Source organism: Acomys russatus, chromosome 31 (genome assembly GCF_903995435.1).
Source record: "Acomys russatus chromosome 31, mAcoRus1.1, whole genome shotgun sequence".
NCBI lineage: Eukaryota > Metazoa > Chordata > Mammalia > Rodentia > Muridae > Acomys > Acomys russatus.
The window spans coordinates 41334885-41355996 of record NC_067167.1 but is presented as its reverse complement, the minus strand read 5'-3'; the positions used below and the strand labels follow the sequence as shown (position 1 = coordinate 41355996).

The window sequence follows — 21112 nt, the reverse complement described above, 5'->3', positions numbered from 1 at the left end:
TCATGGCAGGGCTGGGACTGGGTATGAAAAAGATCTCCCCTGGAGCCATAGGAGTAAGGCCAGTATATCTGACAGTTTCCAGTAAGGAGGTTGTGAATATTTCCAGTGCCCATGTCTTAGACACACATCACTAACCCCTTAGGAAGGAGGAAAATTAAGTGTGCCTTTTCAAAGTCTTTGTCCTACTGTAGAATAATGGCTAATCTTTACAAGAGTCAGCATAAAATTGTGTATTTATTTTCAGTAATTAAAAATTGCATGTATTTATTTTGTGTGTTGTAAGGGGGTGTATATGCATGCCATGGCCAGGTTTAAGTTAGAACACAGCTCTAGGCGGTCAGTTCTCTCCTCCCACCATATAGGTCTTAGGGGTCAAATTCCAGTTGTCATCAATCTCACCAAGAACCTCTGGGGCTTGGTTAGTTGGCTCTGTTGGCCTTTTTGTGGAGATCCTGTCTGCCCCAGGTCCTTTCTTCCTTCTTCCAAGTTTTTCCCAACTATCCCTATGCATTGACCAATGTTGGCTTTGAGTCTCACCATCTGTTTTGAAGTGCTGCTGAGTGGATCTCCTCAGAGGACAACTCTTCTTGACTTCTGTCTGCAAACATAGCAGAGTACTGTTAATAATGTCAGGGGTTAGCTATCTCCCAAGGGGTTGAGTCTTGCGTTGGGCCAGGCGTTTGTTGGATGTTCTCTCAATCTCTGCTCTATCTGTTCTATCTTTATCCCTGCATATCTTGTAGGCAGGGTGAGCAGCTCAGGCTTCATGTGGGTCCTCTAGTAAGGGGTGTGGGAGGTGATTCTCCAACATAGACTCTGTTGCTAGCTTTTTTATCACTTTCCCTCTCATGGGACTCCCTTGCCAGGTCACAAGGGAAGAGAATGTTCTCAGTCCTGGTGCAACTTGATGACCTGGGGTGGATTTGAGTTGGGCTCCCCTTTTCTGAGGAATAGGGGAGGGGAATGGGAGGGAGGGTGGGACTGGGAGGTGAGGAGGGATGGGGCTATGACAAGGATGTAAAGTAAATAAATAAATATAAATAAATAAATTCTGGTTGTCAGGCTTGGCAGCATGTGCCTATACTGGATTAGACACCTTATTGCCAGGATCAAAGAATTTATGTAAGCATGTATAAACCTTATGTGTCCTGGACAATGTGCTCTTGTTGCTATCATAATGGAAAGATGAGTGCCAGGAAAATTTTAGGTAAAACACTATAGATACATGAAAAGATACTTTCAGAAACACTGATTTTTTAAATAATTAATATCTCACAGGGTAAAGTTCTTGTACTATATAAAGTTTGTTTCTACACAAGAAGAAAATAACCTGCTAATTTATGAGTAAGTACTTTCTCATCCAAGAGATGGAGACCACATTGTAACCAAAGCTGAGTTCACCTTGCTGCTTACACAAAGACGCAGCTCAAATAGAAGGAATGCATTGTCAAGTCAACTGCACTTGGGCGTAACCCCACTGCTATCGTTAATACTACTACAGTTTTGAACCTTAGTTTCTTTTTTTATGAGATAGCAGCAATACTGTGCGGCCCTTTTACACACAGAGAAATAGCAAGAGTGACATGGCTTGTGTTTTAAATAGTCATATAAGCTAAAACATAACTTAGAAAGTTACTAATTCTTCAAGAAACTGATGTGTGATATATCTGTGGGCCTTTGGCTCTGGATTTATGCAGATCTCAATAGACTAGGCTGACTCTTGGAAGCCTTACAAGGGGAAAAGTGAAATGCTGCTTCCACATGGAGTACTTTTCGATTGCAGTTCACAGGGAGTGTTCTGAGAATTATGAAATGTACTAAGCTCTTGAGTAATGCATTGCTGTAAGCCCCCACATGTAAATGATTTAAAATGAGATTCTGGCTTACCTGTTTGTCCTCCTATAATGAACTATGTGAAAGTAGTTAATTTATAAAGAATAGTCATTTGTTTGTAGAGTCTGGGACGTCCACGAGCAAGGCTCTTAAGTTTGATTCATTGTGACACCCATGGCCTGGCCTCCCAAATGGCATTTTGAACATGGCCTTCTCCTTGGAGCCAGACACACATGCAAAGGAGAATAGCTCCTTCCATTCCACTTCTTTTTAAGTAAGTGTGTGTGTGTGTGTGTGTGTGTGTGTGTGTGTGTGTGTGTGTGCGTGTGTTCATGGGTATGCATATGTGTGAGTATATAGAGAGAGACCAGAAGTTGAACAAAGAAATGAGGTCCCTTAGCAAAACTAAGACTACTATGGCTGCATCACTGGCTGGTGAGTAAGTTCCAAAGACCCCCTACACTGCCTCTCTGTATTTGGGAGTATGGTGCGTGCCCCTGAGCCTACCTTGTTAATTGGTGTTGTGTGTCCTAACTCAGGTCCTTATGCTAGGGCAAGCACTCAGGTACCATTCCCCTAGCCCACTCAGCTTTTCAGTAAGGTTTTTCATCACCCTCGTGAGGGTGCTCTCCGCTATTTTACCTCCCAACAGTCCCAGCTGTTAAAGCTATGACTGTAAGTTTCATCTTGTGAACTTTTGAGTAACATGTATATTAAATCATCAATTTCGGTTTTTATCTTGATTTGAGAGTAAGCACTGAGTGCCCTTAAGGAAGATTTTTGAGTAGCATTCCTGTTGTGTGTGAAATGTGGTGTACAGGAGTGGGCTGCCCCAGAAAGAGACGTAGTTGAACAGGTAGGGGCATTGTGATAGTTGAGAGGCTTCTCTCGAAAGCCCTGGCTCTTCTAGCAGATGGAGCCCAAGAACTAGCCATTATATGTAAGTGTTTTAAAGACCTCGGGGAATGCGCCCTAAGACTCATCAGCCAATGTGCCTCCTGCATATGAAGATAGAGGGAAATGTCAGCACTGCCTTAAAGACCTTGTGGCTTTGGGAATTTCATGCTTTAAAAATGTACACATGTGCTTGCTACACCTGCACTCTTCTGTATAAATCCTTCAAAAGCTGAGGCCATTACGGCTTGTGTTTATGATCCTAAGTGATAGTCAATTTTCTTTTGTCAAATGCACTTCAGAAACACTAAGTAAACAATAGCTACCCGGAGATCACAATTATGCTGAAAACTGCTGGAGCTAAACGAAACATTTTCTTTCATTTATTAGAGGAAACCACTTCATGCTCGTTTTAAAATAGCATTTACTTCCCTGTATTGTGTATTGTGTACACTGACTATAATGCATTTTTGAATGAGTGTATGTTTTTGTGTGGCATTTCAAATAGTGAGTGTCAGTTGAGATAAGCATTGTTCATGTCTTAATTCAGTATTTAGCTTATTTTGCTTTTGACATTGTTTAAAATCAGAGCATTTTAGGTAATAGTGGCAGGTAATCCCGCATTTCTCTGAGTCTCGAGTGTGCTTCTGCTCCCCCCGCAAACACGCTCGTGTCTGCCAGATGGAGCCCTCCACCTCTTCGGCACAGAGCAGCCACTGTGCTTGACTTAGCTGCTCGTGCCAGAAAGGACATTGCTAGCTTGGTATATAACGAAGAAGAAGAAACAATCTCGATATAGACTTTATAAGAGGGAATAAATTTTCTGTTGACGCAATGAAGAAAAACCTATTTCCCAGCTCTGAGTTATGACTGAGACTCTCATAAATGTTAACCTGCCACAAGAATGTTTTCGCTTACTTTACAATCTTTGTTTTCGTTAATATTTTTTGACAGTCATTAAAATCTACTATATGAGCATTGAAAACGATGGATATTTCTTTTTATACGATTTCCCCTACAATTAGTTAAAAATCAAATGTATAAATAATTAACCCTTACTTACAAAATTATTTTCATCTCACTGGCCAAAGCAGTTAAATTTCTTTAATGAAAATGTAGTATTCAGAAATTATTTTAGAACTATGTAAATTTTCCCATATTATAATTTTTGACAATTTATGTAGTAATATGAGAATAATTAATGTCTAGGGGTTACTGTGAGACTCTCCAGTGATACTTGTATAAAAAATAATGGATCAAGCAAAAGTTATGTCTATTTAATGTGACAAAATGATAGAAGTCCTCTGTGCAGGTAGTAAACTCAGGACCTCTCTAAACTACACCAGGGCAAGTTTCCTCATCCCCAGATGCCACACCCCACCCCCACACATCCTAGTGTAAATCATAGGACTTTCTCAAGCTTGGTTTGGTGCTCCAGGTATCATGTTGCTCCTAGAGACACAAATCTCTTACTGGTATGTTGTTTTGCCTTAGCAAATTCTTTATTATTTTATTTTATTTTTGAAAATTCTTTATTTTTTTAATTTTAATTTTTTGGTTTATGGGTATTTTTGCCTATATAAAATATATATTATATATATATATTGTTTAAAATATATATTGTTTAAAATATATATATATATATATGCACTGTATGCATGCACACTGCCAAGAGGCCTGATAAGAATTCTGTAGATCCCCTAGAACTGGAGTTACAGACAGTTGTGAGCCACCACATGAATGGTGGGAACTGAATCCAGCAACTCTGGAGGTGCAGCCAGAGCCCTTCACCACTGAAGCATGTGTCCAGTCCCATCCCACCATTTTTAAACTAGAAGCCAGCTTTATTGCGGTACGAGTGAACTTACCCACTTAGAGAACTTATAGAGTCGGACGCTAATAGGAACTGAAAACTGTCAATATAGCAAATAAATAATGAAAGACAGTCTACAATAGAGTGGCAAATAAATAATGAAAGATAGTCTACAGTAGACTGGCAAATAAATGATGAAAGACAGTGTACAGTAGACTGGTAGTCTCTTGAATCTGATATTCTCTGGACCATTCCCATAGCTACTATATGGAGAATCTCAATTGTTAAAGGAAATTTTCATATGTATGTGTGTATATATATATACATGTATACAAATATATATATTTTTAAAGGAAATTTTCATATGTATGTAAATATATATTTGTTGATGATGATTATTTGAGTCCATTGGAGCACACTCCACATGAAACTTACCTATCCATCCTGGTTCTCATATAAATTTTCCAACTCTTTGCATGCAAAAATCAAGACTTATGAGATCATGAAAAAAATAAAGTGTTTATAAGAATGTTTATCCACAATGAAATACCGAAACTTCTATGACACTGTGCTTTTATTTTGCACACCACTAGAATACTAAGGGTGGACTGCAATGTGAAAGACAAGATACTTGCAAGGCTAACTGCTCAAGAGCAAAGGGCAACCATCAACCAATGACTCTGTATGACGCTTTCTCTAAAGCACCTTTCAGTAAAATCGCTTCACAACAATCTCTTCAACATTTCAATAACCTCATATAAAATATTACTGCAGTCTATACCATATCTCCAAAGGGCTTGCAAATGGTTTTTGGATAGGAACTCATGAAAAACATCAAGAATTAGTATTCAAACCTACAGGAAATTGTCAGAAAGTTGCCTGGCCTGGACAGATTCCTTTTTAACAGATACATGAACATAACAAATAACCCTGAGTTAAAGAAGCAGCACTGAGGGCTACAGAGATGGCTCAGTGGGGAAGAGCACTGTTTGCTCTTTCAGAGGTGCTAGGTTCAATTCCCCGCAACTGCATGTGGCTCGCTACACCATCTCTAATGTGATCTGATGCCCTCTTCTGGCATGTAGGTGTACATGCAGATAGAGCACTCATCTACGTAGAATAAACACAAAATCTAAAAACAAAACAAAACAACAACAAAGAAACAATACTGAGAGCGTGGACGCCTCTTTTACCCTAGTATTCTGAATAACAGCTATGTGGATCAATTAAATCTCTTGTTGCTGTGACAAAGTAACCTGATAAGAAATGATGTAAGGAAGAGTTAGTGTAGCTGCAACAGGAGGTAGCAAGGATTTGAGGGAGCTGGCCATCCTATGCCTATAGGTAGGAAACAGAAACCGAGGAATGCTGGTGCTTAGCTAAATTTGTCTTTTTTTTTTTTTTTTAAATCAGTCCCAGACACAAGCTTGGAGGCTGGTGCTGCTTGTAGTCAATGTGTGTCTTCCCTCTTCAGTTTATCCTTTCTGGAAAAACAAACAAAACACATCATGACCGGGGCATGATGATCTTACATTCAATCAAGTGGACAATGAAGGTGAATAGTCACACTCTAGTACCATTTTGACCACTTGCTATGTGCAAGATCATACTGTCTCTTATTTAAATGCCCAAAGGCGTAGCAACAAGTACTGTGTCTAAATCACAGAAGGTTCACATCAAAGAGGCTAAATGGACTCTTAAAGCTGCTCGCCCGGGAAAAGGTGGACCTAGCATTTGAACTTTTGCTTGTATAATCATAATAACAAAGCATCCTTAAAACTGAAAGTAGTTCTCTTCTGCAAGTTAGGAAAAGCTATCTCATTGATTACGCGAGTGCTAAAAGGCAGTGAGAGTCTATGTGCAGACAAGTGCACCATGCCACTCGGTGGTATAATTATCTCGTGGTTAGTGTCACTCTCTTTACTGTTACTTGTAGATTAAAACAGCTTTTAAATCTTAAGCCGTATTAAGCTTATAAATGGATATAAAATATATTAACATTGTATCTGCTATATATAGAATATATTCAATTTTTAATTTCCGTATCTCTTAAGTGTTTTTTTTTTTTTTTTTTAACTGAGGCTTAACTTAGACAGCTGAGGGCAAAGGAAAAGTAAAATCTGTGTCTTCATAGGCTCTTTCCTCAATAGTGGTAGAACTGACCTACTCTCCTTTAGCTAGGTGCATATATGTAAGCAGTGGGTCTATGTTCATACCGTTAAGATGCAAGGATTGGTAAATGGGATCAGTAATTGCCAAACATTCACGTTTACAGAAGTAGACTCTGCATCCCAAATACTGTAAAAAGATGGTTTCAGAATTTTAGGAGCACCAAGATAGAAAACATTTTCTTTCAAGATAGAAAAGCCTTTTTTTCAAGGCTGCCAAATACAAATAGCCAAAACACTAAGAATGCAACATGTATATAATTCCTGATTGTGTCATGGTTCTTCTTGCTGTAGGTAGTTTATTGTGTATATGTGTAATAATATAAATGTATATGTAAAAAGTACTTAATAAAAAAAGAATAAAATGGGAAGTGTATCAGATCAAATTTGGCTACTAGTGTGAAGCAGATTTTTGAATTCTTGTATAAACTTCATCAGCTGAGTTTTGCTCACTTGAAAATCTAAAATACTCCAAGATCTGAATCTTTGTGAACACTGTACCTGAGTTCCAATAGTTGTCTATTTAAATTTCAGAAGTTTTTGACTTGGACTATAAGACTGTATTATTGAAAATCCCTAGTTTTTATCATGTATAAATACACATAGATAAATAATGAAAATACAAATGTGCACAGATGCACATGTGTGTGTGCATGCGTGTGTGTGTGTGCGCGTGCGCACATGCGTGCACATGCACAGACACACACAAAGATGGTTTACAAGAAGCAAAGATGTAGGGAACTGGTTGTGAGATTTAAGACCTTTGGCTCCTGGATAGTCTGCGAAAACAACATAGCAATGGCTGTAAGTTGCTCCGTTCTGCCGGCAGTTCAGGAGCGGGCGTGAAATCACAAAGGGCCAAAACTTAGCTCCTGAGGAAACTGTCATGACTGGCAGTTTGAACAAAGGAAAAAAGAGAAAGGACCTATTAACTAAGACTGGGTGAAATTTTTCTGTGTGTTTACCAATGCGTAAGCTCCTGAAACTCAGCTTCAAATAGCTTGGAAATTTAAGATGGAGAGAAATGTTTTATTCAGTGAACGAGTTTGGGAAATGTAGCCAATCTCCATTCCAGTGTATGCAGAAGGATTATCCTCTTATTATTTCTCCACCGCTGGCATCATATAATAGATTACTTACAAGTGCATAATAACAGCGTTTCTGTCTTGATTCCCGCCTCACTAAACCTCATGAGCATAATCAATGCCAAACCATTTACTCCTGAGTAGTTACTCAGGAAAAGGTGGATACAAAATTGTGTTTTCTACAAGGTATTATTGAAACTAAACTTCTAAAAAGGCATAAAATGACAAAATTTTTAGATAATGATTTTAAAATGATATCTGAGGCTGGGCAGTGGTGGCACATGCCTGTAATCCTGGCACTCAAAAGGTGAAGGCTGGAGGAGCACTGAATGGGAGGGCAGCCTTGTCTGCAGAGAGTAAGTTCCAGGACAGTCAGGGGTTCGCAGAGAAGTCTTGAGAGAGAGAGAAAGAGAGAGAGAGAGAGAGAGAGAGAGAGAGAGAGAGAGAGAGAGAGAGAGAGAGAGAGAGAGAGAGAGGAGACAGACAGAGACAGACAGAGAGACAGAGACAGAGACAGAAGCAATATGAATGAATAATATCTGAACATCTGAAATATACTTTATTAGTGACATCTCTCCATATAACCATAAAGGAAAGGAAACCTGGGCAGTTTGTAGCCATCCCCCTTAGTTGCAGATGTTTTTATTTCCTCAGGTAGGATAATGAGATGAGAGCCTTACCCAAACTTTTCTAATAAATGGCTCTGACTGAGCCCAGATCAGTTCTGACTAAGTATCCCTAGGCACAGGCCTCCATATAGTCTGATCTTCTGCATGCCTGGCCCTTGAAGGATTCAGCTTCCAGCCTCAGTCAGCGAACTGAGGTCTAGAATGTTTTCAGTCTCTGAGACTTACTGCTGAATTAGCTCACCCTTTCTAGTTCTTTCTGAACTCTGGCTGACAGGTTCAGCTCCTCTGCTCTGTCTCAACACTCCTCTCCAAGCTTCTAATTGGTGTCGTTTGCCTTTTCACTGAATGGCTCGGCTTAGAAAACCTGCCTCTGAACTCTATGAACTGTAATGCACCAAACTGAACTGAACTGAACTGTACAGTGATGACGGCACAAACTGTACTGTATTCCTGTATTGTACCCTCCTTCTGTGCTGTGCTGTCTGACTCTCTCTTTGCACAGCTCGTAAGTGGCCTCCCTCTTGTGAGAGTTGGGAATATCCTATCTCTGACTCAGTCTGTCAGCTCTTTCTCTGATTCATCAGTTTGTCCGTCCTTCAGTTAGATGTCATTGTTTGGGACTAAAGGTGTGTCCTAATAGTACGTCTGTACTCTCGCCAGAGCCTTTAAAGGTGTACACTGTGGGCCCGTCTGTATTCCAACCTGGTCATACAGGCCTACGTCTGTGGATATGATCTCGTGCCAGAGCGGCCATGTTGCTGGATTAAAATTCTTCCTCACATGATTAATTGTGGCATTCGATATCTCCTTGAACACCCGCCTATATTTTACTGGACATACCCTAGATGCAAGAGGCACTAACAACAAAACTACCATAGAAATGAATATTGAGGAAGTACTTAAGCCAACGGAAGGTTTACAGTAAGTTGCTGTGGTTACTGCGTACAAACTAAGTTATATAGTATTGGTTTTTAAATAACCTAATAATTTTTTTGTTTTAAATTTTAAATTCTTCCATAATGAGCCTTTTTTTTAGTAGTATATGCAGAAAGCTTTAAAATAAAAGTTGGCGTGTTCAGAGAATGGAGGTAGTATTGAATGTTTCTTCTCCACATTACTCTGAATGCATAATTCTATCTTAGGGCCAAGAGCCTTTCCAAACAGAATTTATTTTCCATTAGATAATGCTGCTCATTCACAAAGTAAAGAAACAACACTTCACGTTTCATGGCTTTTTGACAAATAAAATAACAGAAACCAGTCAATGTCATGGAATACATGAAGTATCACTTGCCTTGTTTTGAAACACTTTCCATGTTCTATTCACTGAGATAAATATGAAATTTATTATGTCAACTCTATGCTAAATACTCACTTATTAAAACAAAATATGTTGTACAATTTTATACATAAGTTTGTTAATAAGAGGGACATTGAAATTGAACTGTTAGTTTTCTATGCCATAGTATTACTACAATAGATGTGTGTGTGCACATGCACAAAATATATATAGATCAGACTTGCTGGGTCCATTTCTGTTGGTTGTGTATATGTGTACTTAAGGCTGACCTTGAGGGAGATTAATTCTTCTTCTCTTGGGAGTCAGTAGTTCTCTGTTGTTTTTTATCTCAGAATGGGACCCTGAAAATTTCTCCCTTCCATGTTAAAATGTCTACTGTTTTTGTTCCTGTCTTTCTTACCCAACTGCTTATGCAGACTGTTTCATAGTAGACCCTTTTGTATTCTGGCTCTTAGAATATTTTTGACACCTCTCCTATAAAATTCCCTTACCCATAGATGCAGGAGCTGGGACAGACAGGTATTCATTGTCACTAGACTCTGAATTCACTGTGACTATAATTAATATTTTAAAACAGTGAATATGAAATTTTATTTTTACTGTGTCTGTTATTTATAGATATAATAACCGAATGAAAAGACTGCTAACTTCTAAAGATACATTTGTATTGCATGTGAACACTTGTGTGTTATGTGTGTGTGTGGTATATGCACACATGTGTGGACGTGTGGACTCCCCTTCATATGGAAGCCAAACTTGGAGGTCAGGTTTCCTGCTTTCTGCCTCATTCCACTGAGACAGGATCTCTCACTGAAACTTGACTAGGTGGACAGCCAATAAGCCCTGGCAATTTTCTTTAGCTTCGTGCCCCACGGTGCTCGGGTGACAGATGAATCTGACCATAAGCTGGGTTCTTATCTCGTACTGGTGATATGAACTCTAGTCCTCATGTTTGCTCAACAGCCAACCTTACTGAGTCATAGACCCAACCTCCAAGATAGACATTGTATATGTAATGCTTTAATTTTCCTTAAAAACACTCAACCTCTTTAATAATCATAGAAGACCAGTGTGATGGTTAATTATAATTTAAAATCATCTACGCCATTGACAAGGAGTGCCTCTAAGTTTGTGTGTGAAATAGTGTTCACAGATGTTTGACTACAAAGGGAAGATCTACTCTCAGTATAGACAATACCATCGTTTTGGCTGGATCCCCAGTCTCAGTGAAAGGGAATAAAGAGAGAGTGATTTAAGCACAAGCATTTCTCTTATTTAAATTATGTAATTAATTTATTCAGATTACGTCTCAATTGTTTTGTCCTCACTTGTATCCTCCCATTCCTCCCTCTCTCACACTTTCACCCTATTCCCCTCCCCTAGGTCTATAACCAAGGGGGATCTCCTCCCCCACTATATGGTCATAGACTATCAAGTCTCATCTTGGTAGCATGCTTATCCTTTCTCCAAGTGCCACCAGGCCTCCTCACCATGTGGGAGTGGTCAAACATGGTGCACTAGAGTTCATGCATTTCTCTTTTTATGATTTCTGACTGACTGGATGAAAAGTGAATAGCTGCCTACCAAATGTCTTAAGCTTTCAATGCTGTGCCTTCACCACCATGTTGTACTATACTGTCTCCTACTGTCAACCAAAATGTAAATTGTTTTATCCAGTATTTTTCACAAAGAAAGAAAGAAGGAAGGAAGGAAAGAAAATAGATAATAAGTAGATAGATATAGAAAGAAAGAACTAGATAAAGAAAAAGAAAGGGCGAGAGAAAGAAAAGAAGATAATAGATTATTCAAGCATCCATATGTTTAAAATTATTCTGCAGCTTTAATAAAGAACTTATTTAACAAAAGATATCATAGATATCTTCTGTACATTTCCAGATAAGAATGGGTTGGAGAAAATGTTTGGAGAACTCCTAACACTTTGGGAAAGTACTTGATGACTGGAGATGAAATATCACCCACCCACAGAGTTTTAACTGTGCCAATCTGTGCTTACTTAATTTGAAAATTGGAAGTTAGACAAATGACCAAGAAGTATATAGAAAAACTGTTTAATTCTATATGTAACCACTTAAGTCTTGCGTAACAGAGTTATTTGACAAGAGAATAATAAAATGTTCAAATAATAGGTAATGATATATGAAATACAGATTTTAATGACATTTTCTTAATTAATATTTTTCTAAGAATTTAAAACATGAAGTTGTAAATCTCATGTGTGTTCAGAGTGAGATTACATTTTTCTCTGCTATCTATATATAATCCTTCAATTTTACATTTATCCACAAAACTTTACTGGAAGCTACATATGGCTTATTCCATAAAGCAGTTTAAAGCTTAAGACTTAATTGTTTACTATAGACGTGATCTTTATCTTTAGGAACAGAGGGGCTACTACCCAATAGCTTCTGGTGATTTTCTTTTCCATTGCCAAACAAACAACATATATTTCATAACATAATTTTATAAGTGTTTTGCTTTGACATTTTAGCATGACTTAAGTAGTTATTTCTCATGAGTTGCTGAAAAAATTTCAGTGATATAAGAAACTAAAACACATTTTTCAAAATCGTGCATGATTTTCTTAAGAGTGAATCCAAAAAATTATCCATTTCATTTAGATTTTCACATTTTGTGGCATATAGTCTTTTTAGACCTACTGACCCTTTGGATTTTTTGATGTCTGTTATGATCCCCTTTCATTTATGATGTTGTTTTGGACATTGTCTTTCTTCCCTTTAGTTAGTTTAGCTAAGGGTTTGTCTATCTTGTCTATCAAAGAACCAGCTCTTAGTTTATTTGATTTTTGAATTATTCTCTTTGTTTCTAATTTATTGATTTCAATCATGAGTTTGGTTATTTCCAGCCATCTACTCCTCTTGTGTGTTTCTGCTTCTTTTTTAGGGCTTTCATGTGTGCCATTAAGTTGCTTGTATGACATGTTTCCAATTTTTTTTTTATGAAGGCACTTAGTACCATGAACTTTCTTCTTAGCACTGCGTTCATTGTGTCCCAAAACTTTGGGTATGTTTTGCCTTCAGTTTCATTGAATTTTGGGAAGTCTTTAATTTCTTTCTTTATTTCTTCCCTGACCCACTTGTCATTGAGTAGAGAGCTGTTAAGTTTCCATGCATGTGTAAGCTTTTTGTTACTTCCATTGTTGTTGAGTTCCAGCTTTGGTCCATGGTGGTCTGGTAAGATACAAGGGATTATTTCAGTATTCATATATGTGTTGAGGCTTGTTTTGTGACAAACTATATGTTCGATTTTGGAGAAGGTTCTGTGAGGTGCTGAGAAGAAGGTACATTCTTTTGTGTTTGGGTGAAAAGTCCAATACATGTAAAGAACTCAATAAATTAAACACCAACAGACCAAATGGGCTACAGAGCTAAACAGATGAATAATGGTCAAGACCCACTTAAAGAAATGCTTAAAGTCCTTAGTTATCTTGGAAATGCAAATAAATATGACTCGAGATTCCATTTAAACCTATCAGAATGGCTAATATCAATAACTCAAGTGATAGCACATGCTGGCAAGGATGTAGAGAAATGGGAACACTCCTCCATTTCTGGTGAGAGTGCAAACTTGTACAACCACTTTGGAAATCAATCTGGCACTTTCTCAAAAAATTAGGAGCCTAGCCTTACCACTTCTGGACATATATTCAAAAGCTGCTCCTACCATATAACAAGGACATTTACTCAACTATGTTTATAGCATCTTTATTCATAATAGCTAGAATCTGGAAACAACCCAGATATCCCTCAACTGAAGAATGGACAAAGAAACTGTGGCACATTACACAATGGAATACTATTTAGCTATTAAAAACAAGAACATCATGAAAATTTCAGGCAAATGGGTGGAAACGGGAAAAGATCATCCTGAGTGAAGTAACCCAGACTCAGAAGGACATAGTATATACTCACTTATAAGTGGATATTAGCCACATAATACAGGATAGCCACACTACCATCCACAGACCTAAGGAAACTAAGCACCAAGGAAGACCTTATGGGTGTTTAAATCTCATTCAGAAGGGCAAGTAGAATAGACACTGGAAACGGTTAAAGAGGGAACAGGATGGGAGCCTACGACAGGGGTCCTCTGAAAGACTCCACCCAGCAGGGGACCAAAGCAGAAGCTGAGCCTCACAGCCAAACTTTGGGTAGAGCCCAAGGAGTCTTATGGAAGAGTTGGGGGAAGAGAAGGACCTGGAAGTGACAGGAACTTCACAAGAAGACCAACACAGCCAACAAATCTGGGCCCAGGCAGGCAGAGCATGGGGAGACAGATGTACCAATCAAGGACCATGCATGGAGAGGACATATAGGCCCCCTGCACAGATGTAGCCAATAGGCATCTCAGTCTCCATACGGATCCTGGTCCCCCAGTTAGGGGAGCAGGGGCTATCTCTGCCATAGACTCTGTTATTTGTTCGTTGATCACTTCACCCTGGCGGGATGCCTTACCAAGTCACAGAGGAAGAGGATGCAGGCGGTTAGACTTGATAGGCTGCGGTCAGTTGGGAGGAGAGGTGGGCTTCTACTCCCTGAGGACTACAGAAGGGCAAGGGGGGAAGATGGAGAGAGCGGTGAGGAGGAGTGAGGGAGGGGCTACAACCATGATGTAAAGTGAATAAATAAAAAAAATAAAAATTAAAAAGAGTAAATTTGGCGCTATGTGGTGCTACTTTGACTTATTTTTCTTAAACAACATAAGGTTAAATAAGTACATTAGTTTGTTTCAGATCTGTGCCCACATTTTCTGATAATGAATATAAGTAATCTTATGTTAACAAGTTTAATTTTAAAAATCTATTATATGTAGAGTAGTTTGAAATCCTTAGAAAACAACTGCCTGCTTAAGTGTGCTGAGAACTAGCTGTGTGCCTATACACGCTTACAAACGATGGGCACTAAGTAGCTGTGTGCCTGCTGCATGCTTCTCTTTCCATCTCTGTATCTATCTTCCTTTCTCTGAATTACATGTTCAGTTTTCCTCTCTTGCAGTACTTGTTAGGTAGCGCCTGTAGGGCAATACTGACAAGAGCTCTAGACTGCAGCGTGTGATCGCCTTTATGATAGAGTTTATTCTTTTTCATGCATCCTCTTAGGCCTTTTCTGAATTCACGAATATCAGATGAATTACTGTTGTTGGGGGACTCTCCAAAGTGCCTGAGTATTCTTGTTGTTGTTGTTTGCTCCTTATTCAGTGAGCATCTGAGTGTCTCCGCAATTCTGATGCCAGCATCCGGCCCCCTAAGCCTTGGGGAAGGAGGGATTTACCATGTGACAATTTGGCTGTTTCAAAAGTATTTTCTCTAAACCACACCAAAGCTCTTTTAGTTTATATGTATCTTGCTAGATTTTTAGCATAAGGCTTTCATGTACAGATGAAAAGCCTGTTTATTCTAACTATACTGTTCGTGATTTCCAGAGGATTCATTGACTCATTCTATTTTAAAAATGAAAATCATTAGTAGTTTTAGTACTTACCTAATAATAAGTGTTTGAACTTTTTATTTGTTGTTTATTTAAACTGTATCTAATATCACCAGAGCCCTAAATTTTAAGTTTCAAAACATATTTATTCTCTAAGAATGAATTAAGCATAAATAAACATTATTTCTGATTATATGTTGACATGATTCGAAGTTCAAAATTCCGGCAATCTTTTGAGTGGATTATTCCAGTAGAATGTAACCATTTTAAATTAAGGAAAACATCTAAATTTCAGCTCCCAAATTATGCTTGTGATATTTCAAGAACTCTGAATCCAGGTACACTAATTAGATTTATTCTGGGTAGTGTAGGTACAAACTCCACACAAAGCTCTATGGGGGCAACAGAAGTGTTGCTGTCAATTTAAAGGTAAGGCCTAAGAAATGTTTATTATTAGCCTAGTTTACTATTACAGTGGTATTTTCTAACCCGCTCTTAATCAATGAATTCACAGACACCTGTTATATTTTAAACTAGCCATCCTTCACCTGGGGCAGGGCAGATATTAATCCCCTAAACTACCTCCATTTCTCCCTGCTCCAATCCCATGTCATCTGCTTCTCATAGTTTCTATCGAGCTAATCTCCCACCCATTGTCCCAACTACTTGCTTCATCTGGGCCAAATCCTCCATCCATGCTGGCTGTGTGCTTCTTCCTCCACCTCCACCCACAGCTGCCGGCTTGGTCCTCCTCTACCTCTCTCCTTCCTCAGGTCCCCTGCCGGTTTCTGACCGCTTCTTTCCCAAGAACATCTCTATCCTGGGTGTGTTGGCTTTTTATTGGTCAAACAGGAATAAGGTCTTAGGCAACGTTACAAACATTTTGGGATGTGATGAGTCTCCTCATTTTGGGCAGCAACTAGACCAAACCCCAATACAGTCATTTAAAAATTTTAAATTTATTTTATTTCACAGCATTTTCACAGACCCTATCGCTCCCTGCAAACTTATTATTTAAAAATCAAACAAAGAAATGGGTTTCCCTTGAGAAGAGTTCACGTTTCTTTTATCATTATGGGATGTCTTTGTTTCTTCCATTTCTCTGTCAGAATGCAGGCATGCTTCCAATGCCTAGCATCTCCTCAGACTGGCTCTCGGCAGTTTGATTATGATGCTTCTCATGTGGTTTTCTTTGTATTTTTTTCTCCTCAGGATACATTCAGATTCTCAGATCTTTGATATTATCATTTTTATGAAATTTATGAGGATTGAGGACCATCATATTTTTGAATATTTTCTGCTAGCTCCTCCAGGACTCTGGATATATGTATGATAAACAGTGCAATACCATTCACTCAGCTTTCCGAAGCTACTTAGTACAGTGTTTTTCCTTTTTACGACATTTGGGATATTCCATATTTCTACAGCCTTAAATTTACATACCTGTCCCACAGAGACTTGTTATTTGCAACATATATACATATATATATTCATTGAGTATATTTCAAACTTTAGAAATAAGAGTTTTCATCTTTAAAAAGTTTCCTTAGATTCATCTTTAATTTTTTTCTGTTGGTTAGTAGTAATATTTCTTAAACTGATTAACTATAGGAGTTTTTAGTTGCATCTTTAAGATGGCAAGTCTCACGTGATTGATTATTCCAGCTCTTTTTTTTTTTTTTAAGAATATATATGCTATTTGCTGCTACACATTTGGGTTGATCATTATGTTTTCATGTGTTTGTGGTGATACATATATTGGGGTTTTTTTGTTTTGTTTTGTTTTTTTTTTTTTTGCAACGTTAATCCCATAGAAAGTAATAGGGATTATTTGTGCCTGTTACCAAGGCCCAGTCCTTCTAATCTTAACGACCCAGGAGTTAGTGGTGATCCTCTACCACTCCTGGGAAGAACCTGGCTTAGTCTCAATTTTCTGTGGTCTTTTAATTCATCAGCTTACAGCTTTCCCACAGCTTTATAATTATGACCTGACACCTGACTCTTTTTCAGTCTTAGCTATCGGCATAGACTCAAGGCCCTTCTCTCAACAGACCTCACCTTTTTTTTTTCTGCATAGTTCTTGTCCCAAGAAGACTACCTCATCATTTGTGGCCTTCTCAGACACATTGAGGTCTTGTTTCTGACTTCTCATGTCTGCGAGTCTACCATGTGTGCTTGCAGTGGTTCCCACTCTTCATCTATTGCGTCCCTTGTGCATGTACCCAGATAGACACACAGGACGAACCATGGCCTTCCTTCTCCTTTCAGATGCCACAGCTCTTCACTGTTTGACCTCTCACTGAATTGTTCTTGTATCTCACCTCTCATCCAGCAGATCGTTGCCTAGGAGATGAATGTCAATCATAAGTATTGTCTGAGTAACAGACACTTCATCTATAGTTACCTGCTTTTGTAGGTATTTGAGTCATTTGGTTGCCATTATATCATCATGGATGTAAGCAAGAGCCCTTCTTTGATGGTCTAAAAATTTATGTAATAGAGGTGCCCGGGTCAGATAGTTCAGTAGAAGTGTAGGAAAAAGAAAACGGCAACCAGTCCAAGGATAGATTTTTGAAAAAAGTTGACATGATATACAGATAATTTCAACAGAACTGTCATTGTCATGCATGTAGGCGTAGTGTTTTCTACAAAGCAGTTTTAAAGGGAGAGATAAAGGCCTACAAATTTCAGAGTGCTTCATATTCCTGATTATGCTCAAAAATAAAATTTTCTTTCTTTTTTTTTTTTTTAACAGAATCTTTCTGTGTAGGCCAGGAATGTGCTATGTCTGGCTGGTCTGGGACTCACAGAGGTCAGTTTGTCGCTGTATCCCCAGTTCTGAGAATAAAGGCATACACTCTGTCCCCAGCTCTATTTGATGTCTTAAATTTGTCTTGAGAATCATATATTTGGTTGAAGATGGTATAAAGGTAGCACAGTGACATTTATAAGGAGATCTTGGAGTGGAAGTGCAACCTCACATTGAATTGTTCCACAAATCATTAGTCTGACCTCAGCCAGGTGACCTCATCTATGAGTTTCCACGATTGCTTCCTAACCAGCCGGCCCCTGACTACAAAATAAATGTCAGCCATAAGAATTGCTTACCCTTGACTATATCAAAGATATGGTACTTCAGAAAGCATTTGACATACAACAATAAAATGAAAACAGGCTTTCTGGAGTTTGGATTATTGACATTGGTCTGTACTAGTGAGAAAGGAATCTATACAAAGCAGTTGATGTTTTAGTATGTACCCTAATTTTTCTTGCACTTTCAAAATTTTGTAATGAGTTATACAGTAGGTGTAATTTAATGATTAGGGAAAAAGTATTAGTTTTAATTTCTATAATTCTAGCTTGAATATTTCATGATGAAAACAAGTCAAATGTAGCTAAGCTGGAATAATATAAGGCAGTTTTAAAATCATTCTTTTTAATAATTTCCTTTAATTTTCATGTAAATGGCTTAATGTTTTGATTATTATATATACCTTCATAACAATGATATATGTAAGGGCCTATTTTGAAGTAAAGTTATAATAACCTTAGATGTAGTAATGTATAGCTTTATTTGAAATATTTTAGTACTATTAGATTGTGCTTGATTTCAAAAACACTTCGTTTAAATGCATAGTGAGTGAATCTTCAATCATATCCTGTATGTGGCTTTGAAACTTCTAGTAGATTAACAATGAAATGAAAAATGTCACTTAAAACTATTCTTAAGCTTTGTTGCAGTTGTTATTTTATAGCTACAATGTTTTAAAAGAGTGTTTGTAACTATCACCAAGAAACTGATGGTTGGCTAGCTTCAACAGTGACTGACCCCACCCGGGTGTAACCCTCATAAATTTATTATTTCACATAGCCGTTTCTCTAAGCAGAAGGGCCTCAGCAAACATCAACAACCAATAAATATGGCTATGGACTCTAGGGGAGGGGAATTGGGTGAAAGCGGGAGGGAGGGAGGAATGGGAGGATATAAGTGATGGGATAACAATTGAGTTGTAATCGGAATAAATTAATAAAATATTAAAAAATTAAAAAAATAAAATTAATAATGATGTGAAAAGAAATAAGGCCTTCAAATGAAAGCTTCATTGAATTTACTTAAAACATGTAGTTGAGGGGAAAAAAATCACCAGTCTTACTGCATGATTTTCTGAGTATTGATGAATCATAGCAGAATATGAATTTTTGTTTACATTTAACTGTGGCAAGATATTATTGGTTCAATTTAACATCATAAATAGAACTAATTATTCTTTCCTTATGAAAAATAATCCTCATCACACTCCTGATATTAACACCTTTTCTTTTTTCTATTCCATGGCCTTTGATGAGTTGTTGGCTTCTGAACGCAGGATGCCTCTGCTGAAGCATGCGTTAGACTAGTGTACTTTCATTGTCTTTGCTTCTTTTTACAGAATAAAATGATTTATTTGGTACCTCTTTCTTAAAAAAAAACAAACAAATATAGTTATACTTAAAAATAAAACAAATGAGGAACATTCAGTCATATTTGGAGCTGAGTAGTGCATACAAAATTGAAACATTTTAAAAAACAACTGTATGTAATTAATTATGAGAATTTTTCAACAGGATTTAGTCAAATGGTGTGTACGTTTTATACTAATTTTTTTTTTTAAACAAAATAATCAGTACTACTCAGGGATCTGTTTCCAGATAACAATTTGATACCTTTCAACACCAGCAATATCTATGAATGTATTTATATTATTTTCTGATTAGTATGTTTTGTTTGTTTGTTTAAGGATTAAAACAAGGTGAACCAACCATGACGGGCAAGACACAGACCAGCAACGTTACCAATAAGAATGACCCCAAGTCCATCAACTCCAGGGTTTTCATCGGCAACTTAAATACAGCCATCGTCAAGAAGGTCGACATTGAAGCAATTTTTTCAAAGTATGGAAAAATCGTCGGCTGCTCTGTTCACAAAGGGTACGCGTTTGTTCAGTACATGAGTGAACGCCATGCGAGAGCTGCTGTAGCTGGAGAAAATGCCAGAGTCATCGCGGGCCAGCCTCTTGGTAAGCCGTGCTCAGATGAGCGTTTCCCTCTATTCTAGTCTATCCACATTGGTTGTATGGCTGAAGTTGTTAACAATTAAATTCCCCATAATATCTATTGCTTCCTTAACCATTTTTTATAAATTTCCAGTGCAGATCGTATCATTTTACAGGAAGCTATCTCAACAAACATAAAAGCTTGTGTTTGAACATTATTTGTGATACCACCGATTGTACAGGAACGTGCAATATAGATATCTGATTTAAGTTTATTAGACTTGAAATAGTGTGTAACTTCTACAAAACATATGGTGAGTTTAATGTCCTTGAGTATAAGATTTGTCCTAAAAGAATAATACATTTTCTTTACTTACAATTTTTATTTGGGAGGAAAGTTCTAAAAATAGTAAAAAGACATACATTTTCCAGAATAGAAAGGATCTCGACTCACTTTTTCCTGGGCGGTTAGGGATGGTGTATATTATGCATCCTCTATGCACCTAGTGCTCACTTTATGCTTCATGCCCAAGGAATAATACTGGTTTCTGCTAAGAAAAGACAGCACGATGTGAGGTGAAATAAAAATGAGAAGAAAACATTTATAATTATTGAAGAGACAGAAACATCAAAATGCTATATAGTTTCCCATGTGACAAATACAATCAATGCTTATCCAGTCTATATTTATTGTCCTGGACAAGTTTATGTTCCAAATTGATTATATACTATTTTGAAAATTCAACATGTATTTTTATTTTTTTAATATTTTATTAATTTATTCATATTACATCTCAATTGCTATCCCATCCCTTGTATCCTCCCATTCCTCCCTCCCTCCCATTACCCCCTTACTCCTCTCTCCTATGACTGTGACTGAGGGGGACCTCCT

General features: G+C 37.7%; 1 protein-coding gene across 5 annotated transcripts in view; it reads left to right on the top strand.

The window, feature by feature from the left end:
• The window catches only part of Ralyl (RALY RNA binding protein like), a 675570-nt gene that overhangs the window by 278269 nt on the left and 376189 nt on the right, over positions 1-21112 (top strand). For all 5 annotated transcript variants that reach the window (XM_051139878.1, XM_051139880.1, XM_051139877.1 and 2 more), the window contains exon 2: positions 19966-20244. In XM_051139878.1, coding sequence (XP_050995835.1) covers positions 19989-20244 — 256 coding nt within the window. In that variant the 5' untranslated portion in view covers positions 19966-19988. The remainder of the gene's footprint in view (positions 1-19965; positions 20245-21112) is intronic.